Source organism: Enhydra lutris, unplaced genomic scaffold (genome assembly GCF_002288905.1).
Source record: "Enhydra lutris kenyoni isolate GAN:26980312 unplaced genomic scaffold, ASM228890v2 scaffoldscaffold23, whole genome shotgun sequence".
Classification (NCBI taxonomy): Eukaryota; Metazoa; Chordata; class Mammalia; order Carnivora; family Mustelidae; genus Enhydra; species Enhydra lutris.
In genome coordinates, this window is record NW_019154107.1 from 3720400 (window position 1) to 3734000 (window position 13601).

The 13601-nt window shown below is 40.7% G+C and overlaps 1 protein-coding gene across 1 annotated transcript in view; it reads left to right on the plus strand.

Moving 5' to 3' along the window:
- The first annotated feature begins 10671 nt into the window (after positions 1–10671).
- The window catches only part of LOC111150508 (membrane bound transcription factor peptidase, site 2), a 40103-nt gene continuing 37173 nt past the window's right edge, over positions 10672–13601 (plus strand). Inside the window, exon 1 of the mRNA XM_022507995.1 lies at positions 10672–10861. Coding sequence (XP_022363703.1) covers positions 10787–10861 — 75 coding nt within the window. The 5' untranslated portion in view covers positions 10672–10786. The remainder of the gene's footprint in view (positions 10862–13601) is intronic.

A 13601-nucleotide genomic window follows, 5' to 3' on the forward strand; every position in this document is an offset into this window, starting at 1 on the left:
TCTATGGTGATAGAAACTAGAAGAGTGATTACTTCTTAGGGAGCAGACTGGGAAGGGGATGAGGAAGACATGGGGGATGCTGGTATGTTCTTTATCTTGATCTTGGTGGTGGTTACACAGGTGTAGACATATGTAAAAATTCATCAAGCTCAATCCTTAAGATTGAGCTTAATCCCAGGTTTGACTTGGCTTTTCACTAAATCTTTCCCTCTTGCTCACCACCTCTCAGGTCCAGCTCCTCCTAGGTCCATCTTATTCTTCCAATTCTGCATCCTGAAAGATCTCCAGTAGGATAGCAAAGCCAAAATTCTCTTTACTAGACAGTTATGGGGAGAGAGGTAGAGAATCCTCAGCCAGTAATGTATCATATCTTCTCATACACTCAACTATGAAGTTAATTAAACTTTCCTGTGGAAAAGGTACCACTGAGTAATTATTTCTTTTTAATGATAATGGGTACCCGTACAGACAACAGACTCCTCGCTTAAAATGCGGTAAGCTTTGATCTCGCTCTTCTTAGCAATATCTACTAGCCCGTACCAGGACCTCCATGCCTCATGGGGGTTTTTTGGCTGAAGGTTATAAAGGTAAAACTGGGAAACAGCAGGACTTCTGGAGAAGGGCAGAAAAGCCAAATTGCAATTTCCTAAAATAGGAATATTGGCAGCACATGTCAACTTTAAAAAGAACTGGTCATTGGCACAGAGCACAGAAATAATCAATAGCCACTTGCCCGGTATAAGTCCCCAATGTTAAATTTATAGTCTTTGACCCTTTTCCCCTCAACCTAGGGCCTGAGGATAGCTGGGGTTCGGCAGATGTATTCTTAAAGATCTGTAGTAACTTACCCCTTTAAAAGAAGCCCATAGGGGGTTACCAGGGGCTGAGGAGGAAGGAATAGAAAGTTATTATTTAATGGGTTCAGAATTTCTCTTTGGGTTGATGAAAAAGTTCTGGAAGTAGTGATGATGATTATATACCATTGTGACTGCACTTAATGCCACTTTGAAATGGCTGAAACTGTAATTTTTATGTTTTGTATATTTTACCACTATTTTAAAAAACAGGTCTGTAGGGACTTCCATTTCCAGTAATATAGCATGTTAGATATCCTGGAAAACTTCCTAGGACAAAAATGCATAAAATATTAGAAAAGTATTTTAAATATTATATAAATTTATGGTTGAGGTAGTGGAAAGTAAGGGAAATCCTCAAAGGTTTTAGTGTCTTTTTAAGATTTTTTTACTTATTTATTTGAGGCAGAGAGAGAGAGAGAGAGAACACAAGCACGGGGAGAGGCAGAGGGAGAGGGAGAAGCAGAGTTCCCACCAAGCAGGGAGCCCCATGTGGGGCTCCATCCCACAACCCTGACATCATGACCTGAGCCGAAGGCAGACACTCAACCAACTGAGCCACCCATGCACCCCTCAAAGATTTTTTTAAAAATTCAGGATGAGAAAACATGAATTCAGAGAGGGGAGTAAGCTTTAAAACCGGTGGCCGCCCTGATGTCATCTGTTGACCTTAGCTATTTGAATGTGTCCTCAGTAGGAACAGAAGGTATAGAAACTGGACCCTTGGTGAGGGAACTAGAACAGACCAACCATCCCCAGAGTGTGACATTAAAGAAGAAACTCGCCCCTCCTGGCCTTGGCTATAGATGGAAGAGGGGAAAAAAAAGTCTCCCATGAAATTTTCTGATTACAAACTAGCCTCCAGCAGCTTTGGAGCCTGTAAGTCTCCATAATTCCTATTGCTCCCAAATAAGGCTTCTTTTCAAACACCATCTTTCTTTTAGATGTGAAAAAAAAATCATAATAGATAAACTTTTCAGGTAGAATTCACTTAATTCATTCACCTGTTCTCTATATGACGTATTTTCCAGACCTCTTACCCCACTAACAGTCTTTCTTTGGGTACTTTCTGGTTTGTTCCAGTATCCTCTTCAGGAATGATGGCCACAAGGGGAAATAATAACATGGATTTGGCTCAACCTGTACAGAGTGGAATAGGACTGTTACTGCTGGTGATTGGTGTGATACTTATCTACTACTTGATAACAAATTACACCAAAACTGAGTGTCTTGAAGTAGCATTCATGTCCTCACCATTCTGTGGGTCAGGAATCTGGGCACAGCTTAGCTGGGTCCCCTGGCTCAGGGTCTCTCACAAGGGGACAGTTGAGTTGTCATCTGGGCTGCAGGCATCTCAAGGTTACATGGGGGAAGGATCTGCTGCCAGCCCTGCTCATGAGGTTGTTGGTCTGAAGGCCTCAGTTTCTCACTAGGCGTTAGGCTGAGGCTGCCCTCAGTTCTTTGCCTCTTGACAGGACAGCTTAGAACATAGTAACTTGTCTCATCAGAGTGAGCGAGTGAGAAGAGCGAGAGAGAGAGAGAGAATAAGGAAGACAGAACGCACGGTCTTTTTTTTTTTTAAGATTTATTTATTTATTTATTTATTTGACAGACAGAGATTACAAGTAACCGGAGAAGCAGGCAGAGAGAGAGAGAGGAGGAAGTGAGCAGAGAGCCCATGCGGGGCTCGATCCCAGGACCCTGGGATCATGACCTAAGCCGAAGGCAGAGGCTTTAACCCACTGAGCCACCCAGGCGCCCCAGAAGGCATAGTCTTTTATAACATAATGATGGAAGTCACACCCCATCATTTTGGCAGTATTGTATTTGTTAGAACCACGTCACTAGTTCTAGTCCACATACAAAGCAAGGGGATTACACGAGGCATGATCACCAAGAGGCAATGATCATTGGGAGCCATTTCAGAAGCAGCCTATCACAACTAGACTCCACACCTCTAATCCATCTCATTGAGACCTAAAAAATTAATGATTTAGATTTAAGTGACCCCTCAGGTTAGTGGGGCCTTTAGGTACTTGGCAAAAGTAAATGTTACTCCTCTCTGGAGGAACTTACCTTAAGCTCTGGCATTAATTACTTCCACCAGATAGAATTCCAACAAACATGAGTTTGCAATAAAAAAGGAAAAAAACACACATTATCATGAGCAATAATTAGCAGAAACAAAGGATCAGAACAGCCAATATTATAGATACTGGAATCATCAGATATACAGTATATAATGAGTATGTTTAATATGTAAAATTGAAAACATGACTAAGGAACAAAAGAAAGTAAAAAAAAAAACAGCAGATCAGATTTGAAACAAAACCAAAAGTAAATTCTCGAAATTAAAAATAAAATAATTAAAATTGGAAAATCAACAGACTGGTCAGAACAGCAAATAAACACAGCCAAAGTAAGAAATAATGAACTGAAAGATGGATTTCAAGAAACTACCCAGCATGCAGCATGATAAAGACATGGAAAATATTAAAGAGAGGGGAAAAGACATGGAGGATAAAGAAACTATTATATCTAATCGGACTTTCAAAATGAAGGGGGGAAAAAGAATGTTCAAAGTGAGAATGGCTAAGAATTTGCCACATTTGATGAAGATGACAAATCCTAAAATTCAGCAAGCTGAATAGTGCTGGATACTCACCTAGCTTTCCGCTCCACATTCATCCTTCTATCCCCAGCAAGGGAGCCCTGGGGTTGGGTATTCGCAAAATGCTGTCCTAGGCTCCTTTAGCAGATATCTTCCTCCTGGATTCCACCAATAAGGGGCATTGGTACCTAATCATAAGTAGAAAGAGGGCAATAGTAGGAGTTCTTCTCTCACACTTGCTCTCTAATTTTTTCTCCTTTTGGCCACAAGCCCTTGGGCACAACATTTCCTCCAATCATCCAACCCAACAATTCCTGGGATGGTGGCTCCCCTCTTCTCACCTCCAAGGTTCTGGTAGCATAACCTCCTCCCTTTGGTGCCTTGAGCCCTAGAGATGTAATAGCTGCTTTATGCTTTCCAATCTCCCAGCTACCTCGCCTTTGTTCCTCTTTCAACCTTCCAATATTTGTGTAGCCAATTCCCTTATAAAATCCTGTTTTGAAGTACCTAGCATGGTTGCCATTTTCCTGCCTGGACCCTGACCCATACCCCAACAAACTCCAAGCAAGTTAAATAAAAAGAAATGCACATCTAAACATGCCGAAGAGGAACACCATAAAGAAGACGCATTACCTAAAACAAGAGACAATTAAACTGACAACAGACTTTTTGACAGCAGCTAGAAGCCAGAAAATAAGTAACATTCTCAAAATGTTGCATGAAAATAACTTTCAACCTAGTATTATATGCCCTATGAAACTATCATCTAAAATAAGAGGGAAATCAAGATATTTTCAGACAAGCAGGAAGAGATTACTTTTGGAGCCTGCTGGATCAGATAACAGGGATGCACTGAAGTTTTGTTTAAACCTTAGAACTTAGCGTTTGGGATTTTGTTTCCTCCTGAGGCTTGTCTTGGAAGTCCAAATGGCTGCAGCAGAGCAAAATATACCACCCCAGAATGTGCCTTTTTGGCATATTGATTATTTTAAACTAGTTTGGTGGGGGGGGGGGGGTGTTTTTTGTTTTCTTAAACAGCTGACACAGAGGATGCTCTGAAAACAAGTTACCCTTTGTAAGAAAGAAACATTTACAAGGGGAATCTCTCTGTGTAGGGGTGTCTCCCTCTGTACCAGAAGGAGGAGGAAGACTCTTAATCTCTAGAAACTCTTATCTGTGCAGAAGGCAACAATTTAAATCAGCTTAACAACCTTACCCTTGTTCGTTGAGCTTTTCCTGGTCACCTCCCATAACTGGCTTCCCCCACCAACGTCTTTTGTTCTTAGCAGAAGGTATTTAAGATAGTAGCTTAGGCCATTTCAAGGAGTTACTCAGTTTTCCTGGGTCTCTCCCCTGTATACAGGATGTGTACATTTTATTAAGCTTCTGTTTGCTTTTCTCCTGTTAATCCTTTTTTATGATGGGTGAGTCTCAGCCGAGGAACTCAGAGGGTAGAGGGAAAATTTTTTTTCCTTACCTATATGGCGAAATGCCTACTTCAACATAATTTCTGGAAACTCTGAAAATTTGCACAACCAGTGATCATATGACAGAGTAGTTATCATATATATATATATATATATATATATACACATATATATACCATATATAAGTAGGGAAACAATGTAAATAATATGAATAAGGTATGTCATTGAATGTACTGTAAATATTTTAATATTCACTTTCAAACATACACGCTTGCAGAGTCTAAAATAACTTGAGGTGAAAAAAAATTTTACGTGCAAAGTTTATTTATTTATTTATTTAAAAGATTTTATTTATTTGACAGAGAGAGTGAGAGAACACAAGCAGGGGAAGCAGAAAGACACGGAGAAGCAGGCTCCCCACCGAGCAGGGAGCACGAGCCCCACGGGTACGACATGGAACTCGATCCCAGAACCCCAGGGACCCTACATGCTAATTTTAAATCCATCACTTGATTAGCAAATGTATACCCATTACTGAAGAGTAAAATGCTATGATAATTATAATTTTTAAAACTATTAAGCTTATGGGGTGCCTGGGTGGCTCAGTCGTTCAGCGGCTGCCTTCGGCTCAGGTCATGATCCCAGGGTCCTGGAACTGAGCCCCGCATCCGGCTCCCTGCTTAGCAGAGAGCCTGATTCTCCCTCTCCCACTGCTTGCCGCCCTAGCTACTTGTGCTCTCTCTCTCTCTCTCCGTCAAATAAATAAATAAAATTTTTTTTAAAAACTATTAAGCTTATGTAGAGAACCAATTAAGAATTTGAATTGCTTGGCCTTTGCTAGGTTATGCTGTAGCAACAAATTCTAAAATAAAGAACTGTGTTTAATTTTTTTCTTCACTTCCACTTAGGTTATAAGCCTTACAAGAAAAAAATCTCACTAAGGAATTATTCACATCTTGCAAGGGTAAATTAACGACAAAATGTCAGTTTACCCTGTCAAAATTTCACAAGCAGGAAAAATTCCTAAGTCCCTTTCTATAGCACCCTTGATAAATCATCTTCGGTTTATACATAAAGAAGGTGCTAAAGCAAAATGAGATCTCAAAACCACATTTTATTCCCACGTAGCAAATCTCTAAATAATAGACTTCTTGAGAAAGCTTTAAGAAGAGAAGTCCTGGGGTGCCTGGGTAGCTCAGTGGGTTCGGCCTCTGCCTTCGGCTCAGGTCATGATCTCAGGGTCCTGAGATCGAGCCCCGCATCAGGCTCTCTGCTCAGCGGGGAGCCTGCTTCCCCCTTTCTCTCTGCCTGCCTCTCTGCCTACTTGTGATCTCTCTCTCTGTCAAATAAACAAATAAAAAATCTTAAAAAAAAAAAGAAGAGAAGTCCTTACAGTTCTATTAGGGAAGCTAAAAGTTAAAGAAAATCTTATCAACAATATTACTATAGATCATAGGTCAGCACGCTTTTTCTTTTAAAGGCCAGATAACGTTTTAGGCAATACAGGCCATTAGGTCACTGTCACAACTACTCAGCTCTGCCGTGGTGCAAAGGTAGGTAACATGCAAACAGAGATCATGGCTGTGTTCCAATCATTTACACAACAGGCAGAGGGCTAGATCTGACCCTCAGGCCATAATTTGACATCTACTACATACAATGAACTATTTTCAATAGTCAAAGATGAAAGGGGGTTTTTTTGTTGTTGTTGTTGTTTTGTATTTGCTGAAGCTATGAATGCTAGTTCTTAAATTCCTTCTAGAAAATGTGTTACTGGAAAATTTCTTGAATAGTGTTCTGTATGTGGAAAGGCTATAATATTGTTAAATGTGCTACTTTATCTGGGACGTCAGACATTTGGATATGCAAAAACAACTACAGGTCATATTTAAGTCAGATGATATGGTAGATTAGTAATGAATTCCACTCTGCTTCTGTTCAGTAGCTCTGACTGAAGAACTACTTGTAAGATGGAAAACCAGTTGTAAAATGTGTCACTATTATTAATAATAGAACTAACATGGTAAAGGCTAAGAGTGATTTAGGAATCATAAGTATACAATGTTTTTTTGATACACACTTCAGTACTATAATCAGAAAGCCATTATCTCTGTCTATAAGCAGAAGGATAGTGGACCATATCATCACACTTCCGTCAAAGACAAAGGTACATGATGTCCAAAGATTTGGAATTGCCTTGTCATCTATTTAACAAGATGTCTAAACGTGTTTAGAAGCCATCTTGAACAAAACCAAAATTATGTGCTTTTTGGATGAAAACAATACATCTTACTGAAACTGCTTGCAGAGAAAGTACTTTGCTTGCTGGAACCTGATGAAGGAACCAAACTGATATTTTCAGAGTACAAATATGTGTTACATGATAGCTGCTAAAAAGATTCTCTTCTTACTCCACAAAGATGAAGACACTAATGTACACAAAGTGAAACTGAAATGCAGGTGGAAAAACCTAGATGATTGGTTTCTTGAAAGCAATTATTTTGCTCCATTAGCACATTTTTAGAACCAAGGTTTATACAGACTTTTTTTTAAATTTTATTTATTTATTTGACACAGAGAGAGATCACAAGTAGGCAGAGAGGCAGGCAGAAAGAAGGGGAAGCAGGCTCCCCACTGAGCAGAGAGCCCGATGTGGGGCTCAATCCCAGGACTCTGAGACCATGACCTGAGCTGAAGGCAAAGGCTTAACCCACTGAGCCACCCAGGCGCCCCAAGGACAAACTATCTACACGACTGTAAAGCAGCAGTTGCAGTCAAAGTCTATATACATTAGGAATGAAACATAAGTGAAGACAGCACTTTCAGAAGAGATTCAGAAAATATTTCTTCAACTGGCACTAGAAACTTCCATTTGTGGGACTGCTTCAACCAAACTGTGCCATCTTCAGCAACCATACCAAGACTGGATTTAAAATGGAGAGGAGGGGCACCTCAATTAATTAATTAATTAATTACCGACAGAAACCTGAAGCGACTTGTAAACTAGCTCACAAATTTGTTTTTAGGAAAAATACTTTGATCTTCTGGAATTCAGGTATTTTTTTGTGCTGCCATCTTGCATCCTCTATCTTGTCTCGTCTGCTGCCACCAGCTGGCTTCCACCACTGATAAGTTCCAGAAACCAGCAGGATTCAATTCAGTGTTTTGTTTTGGCTGCTGGGTCCCTGAGGAGAACACCAAGTCAGCTGAATAAGTAAATTTTTAGGTTGGGAACAGAAAAACACAATCAACTCATTTCCTACATATTTCAGGTAATCATATAGCCACACAGTAGCTGGTACTTGTCCCAGCAAGGGGTTCAGACAAGGCTCCAGGCTAACAACAAAAAAAAAGATCTTAAATTCATATTCTCTTCCCCGGGAAGAACAGTGTTAAAAACTGCAGTCATTATGTAAGAGTGAACAAAGGCCAATTCAAACACAATAGCCTACCAACAGTCTTAGTGTAGTTTTAAGTTTTAATAACTTCAGAGGTACAAATTCCACAAACTTAAAACATCTTTTAAAAATAAAAATACTATGGCAGCTGGATGGCTCAGTTGGTTCAGTGTCTGTCTTAGGCTTTGGTCATGATCCCAGGGTCTGGGACCCAGCCAGGATTGAGCCCCCGGGTCCCCGCTCATGGGCTCTTCTCCCTCTGCCCTCTGCTTGTGAACTCTCTCCCTCTCTCTCTCTTTCTCTCTCTCTCAAATGAATAAATAAAATCTTTTTTTAAAAAAGTAAAAAAATACCTACATTTCTTTTATGCTTAGTCTTGGAAATTTTTAAACAGTAATGTATTTCAATTTTTTTCAATGTTTATCTTCAGTTGAGACTAAAACACTTGAAATTTAAAATTATCCAAAATTCACAAAACGAAATAAGTATAAAAGAAATTTAAATGAACTTTCAAGTGATGGCTTTTACAAGTTTGTAGCAACTATACTTCTGAAATTATCAAAACCTTAAAGTGCACTAAGACTGTTGGGGCACCTGTACATGGAAAACTGTGGGGTCACAGAGTGCTTGAATATAAACTTTTATAATTTACACCCAACTACATCCAAAATAAGTTGAAACATTTTATAACAACATATATGCACACATGTATGCAAGGAGATGTAAAACTGACTCATAAGGTCTCTTGAAGCTGGAGGGACATGGTGTTAAATTATTAAAATTTTAGGAAAAGGATGGGAGAATGAGGCAAATTAGTAGCAATATCCGTAAAACAGCTTTCTAGTATTATACTGTCATTTTTCTATCAGAGGCCGTTTATATATGAGGGTCTGTTTTTATTAGGGATACTTGTTCTTAAAATAGTATTATGTTCCCAATATTAATATTGATACTATTATTGCTAATGATGCTTTTTTGGAAAAGTTGGCTTACAAAAATATGAACATTAAGAGAATGCAGAAAAACACTCCATAAATAAGGGTTTTCTTTCCCTTTAGAAGTCATTTAGTTTAGTGATTCTCAATCTCATCTACACAGTGGAATGATGTAAGGACCTTAAAAAATAGTGACTTGGGTCCCACTCTGAGCTTCTGATTCAATTAATCTAGGCTACAAATGGACATAGGAAATTTTAGAAGCCCCGCGATGATCCTACTGTATAGCCAAGGCTGAGAACCACTACTCCAGGTCAACACTTAATCAAGTATAGGTCAGCATACAAATATGTACAGATATTTGGAGCTCCAATTTTTAAACACAGCACCAATCTCAAATTTCGTAATGGATGGGATTGCAAAAAGAACCTAATTTAATCAACAACATGGATGAATCTCAAAAATATTATGTTGGTGCATGGAACTAGAGGGTATTATGCTAGGTGAAATAAGTCAGAGAAAAACAAATATACGATTTCACTCATGTGTGGAATTTAAGAAACAAAACAGAGGCTCATAGGAGAAGGGAGGGAAATATAGGATGAAATCAGAGAGGGAGACAAACCTTATGAGACTCTTAATGGTAAGAAACAAACCGAGGGTTGCTGGAGGGGAGGTGGGTGGGGGCTTGGGGTAACTGGGGATGGGCATTAGGGAGAGCACGTGATGTAATGAGCACTGGGCATGATATGTAACTAATGCATCGCTGAACTCTACCTCTGAAATTAATAATACACTATATGTTAACTAATTGAATTAAATAAAAATTTTTAAAAAGAAAAAAATTATGTTGAGCAAAATAAGCCAGACACAAAAGAGTATACTTACTGTATAGCTCTATTTATACAGTTTAAATACATTAGAACAAGGGTGGGTGGAGGGACGGCCTGGGAAGAGAAAGGAAGAAAATTCCTGAGGTGCAAATGTTCTCTATTTAGATTAGGGTACACAGATATACACAGTTATCAAAACTAACTGAAATGGACAATTGAGACCTGCACTATGATTTCGCTTTTGTAAACTACACTCAAATTAAAAAAAAAAAAAGAATAAAAATAATTAAATCTGGATGCTTATGACAGGGTCTGCGAGACGGAGACATGACCTGCTGTCTTCACACGACCCCAAACTCTCACTGCCTTAAAAGGAACAGCAAACCCCAGACCAGAACTGGAGAGAATACAGAGCCAACAGCAGGGAGGGCCAGAGCCTAAGAAATCGCTAGAGGGCTGGGCGCTGGTGCCGAGCAGACGCACCCACCCCGGTTCCAGGGTGTGCCACGAAAATAAGCCCCCGCGCCCTTTTCCGGTGCGCGCATGGTTGGCTGTGTGCTTTCCGGAAGAGTCCGGGGGGAAACGTCGCAACCGGGAGAAAGGAACCGGTGACAGCTTGGTTCCTGCGCGGATGCGGGGGCTATAGGCGTCGCGCTTTCGGCTCGTTGCGGCTCACAGGGAGGAGGACGCCCGGGCTCGCTTATCCCACCGCTGCCTCCGCCACTGCCATGATTCCAGTGTCGCTGGTGGTAGTGGTGGTGGGCGGCTGGACTGCCGTCTACCTGACCGACTTGGTACTGAAGGTGAGGGCCTCGGGCCTAAAGCCCAAGCCCGCGGTTTCCAGGGCCGGGCGCAAGGCCCGAGGCCTTTTCCCCTGGCTCGCGCCTCCCGGGCTGGAAGCCGCGGGGCCAGTACCCACGTGCGCCTTTCCGCGTGGCGCCCGGGCCCCGTGGTGTTAATAAAACACAGCGGACCGCGGGAGGGGTGTGACGGTCTGCACAGCTGCCGCAGTCATATTGCGGGGCTGTGCAGGCCCCGCCACCTTCGGGTCCTGCCAGGGAGGCGCCAGTAGTGGGCTAGGGAGGGCCTGGGCTTTGCCAGACCCCGCGGCAGTGCACCTGGGAGGAAAATAAAAAGTCCGCCTAGGAAAGGCATTGTTCTCCCTCATTGTCTTTAAGGCCACGACCCTCCAAAGACTGTGGTACTGGAATGAATCTAAATCAAGTTGCGATTTAGACCAGCGGTCTCAAACTTTAAAGTGTATACAATCATTTGGGGTTCCTGTTAAAAATCGCTTTCTGAGTCAACAGGTTTGGGGTGGGGCCTAAGTCTGCATTTGTAAGCAGTTACCAGGTGTTACTTTGTTATTAGTCTATAGCCCATACTTAAAAGTAGCATACTCAGGTAATAAGGATTTAGATAACTAGTTTCTGACTACTCCAATTCTAGTTTGCACCCGCTTCTTCACACTACCCTCCTTCCCCACCCCACACGTACACCCCCGGTGCACGGTCCACTGTTTAGCTATTTGGGAAGGGTAACAGAAATTAGGCACACTTGCCTGACCATATGTTTCAAGCAACCTTTGAAATGGAATAGTGGGGGGGGGGGCAAAGGTAACAATAAAGTCATTACAATATACAGATTTTATTCCATAGTACCTTTCTTAAGTGCTTAATAAAACCTTCATGTTACGAATACCGTTCTAAGTAGAATATTAGAGTTTAGTATTGTGTGTTTTAGGTGTAACAGTAAAATGAAATGATACTTGTGCTGCTTTCTTGGATTTAAACTTGCAAAGTGAGTAGGTTTTTACAGTAGAGTCCTTAGAGCAAGGGCTGGGTTCAGCCACTTCCCACCCTTTGTGACCTTGGCCAAATTACTCTCTCTGCCTGGGCTTCTTCATCTTCAAAATGGAGTTAATAATAGTGAGGATCTTCTGAGATTGTAGAGAGAATTACATTAGTTCGTGCACATAAGGCTTTGCTACTCAACCTGAAATTCAAGGACCAGCAGCACTTTATCTGGGAACTTGTCAGAAACGTAGAATCTCGACCTACAGAATCAGAATCTGTGTATTTACAAGATCCTTAGGCGCTTCCTCTCCAAGTACTTGGCATAGTGTTTAGCATATCATAGCGATACGGGCCACTGCTTCTTTAAACAGGGATTCTGTTGTTTAGAAAAAACAAAGCCACGTGATTTCTTCATGTTGCCTATGTGACAAAAATCCAAAATAAAAAGAACTTTTCAAACCTCTACAGTCTCTGGTCCAGTGTGTGAGGTGATCAGGTTACTTCACTTACAGTAATAACCCCTAGGTCCCCAACAGCACTACCCCTTGAGCAAAAAACCTAACTCTCACTCAGAGTATCTGCCTGGGGAATGGAGAGACCTCAAGTTCAGGAGTCTGCACAGCTTCAGCTCCTCTGCTTCCAGCTTGGTCTGCTGTTCCACGGTTGGTTCTTCTCGGATTTCCTCAGTAGACATATACTGAAGGAGTGTGTCGCTCTACTTTCCCAAGTCCTGGAAAACAAGCAAATTTTTAAAAACTTCATCTGAAGACTGAGAACAGAGAACATTAACAGATCGAAAGGCGAACAGATACCTGTATTCGGTTAGGTCATTTCTTATGACTGATAGGGCTGAGGTATCCTTCTAGAGGCAAATTTCTCAAATGGGTGGGCATCAGTATGACAAAATACTTAACTTACTGTAACTGAGGAGTAATAGGGGTCAGTGTCAGGATATATAAAACAACCTTATGTTATTCGAAATCCTACATTACTCGAGGACTTCAGACTTCCCTAAAGATAAAACTCTTGTTAGGCTGTGTATAAGCAGATCCCCTCAACCCTGAAAAATGTAAGTTACAAGACCCAAGATGGCTTTACGTAGGTTTTGTACTTTTATATGATCAAAGGCAGCCTAATATCTTAGGGTTGTTGCTCATAAGAGGATAAAAAGCACTGATTCCAACTAACTTGTTCCCTGTGTTGGATTGGTTGGGGGTCTTCTTAAATTATAATACAAGATCTCTTTTTGTTGTAACAAGGCTTCTAGAACTCTGCTGTCCAGTGTGGTAGCCACTAACTACATGTGGTCATGGAGCATCTGAAATGGCACTAGTCCAAATTGAAATTTGCAGTAACACTGACACTGGGTTCAAAGACTTACGTACAAATAAGTAGATGGAATGTAAAGTATTCCAGTAGTTTGTTTTATTTATTACATGTTGAAATGATAATATCTTAGATATTTTTAGTTTAAAAATATATTTAAATTAATCTGCTTCTGTTTACTTTTTAAAATTCAGAAATTTAAAATTACATATCTGGCTTGCATTTGTGGCTCATGTTTCTATTGGACAATGCTCCTCTAAGCAGAGTTCAGCAAACTTTTTCTGTAAAGGGCCACATGATATGTATTTTAGGCTTTGTGAGCCACATAGCATCTCTGTCACATATTCTTGGTTTTTTGTTGTCTTTTTTTTTTTTAACAATCCCTTGAAAATGTAAAAACCATCCTTAGCTCACAGGCTGT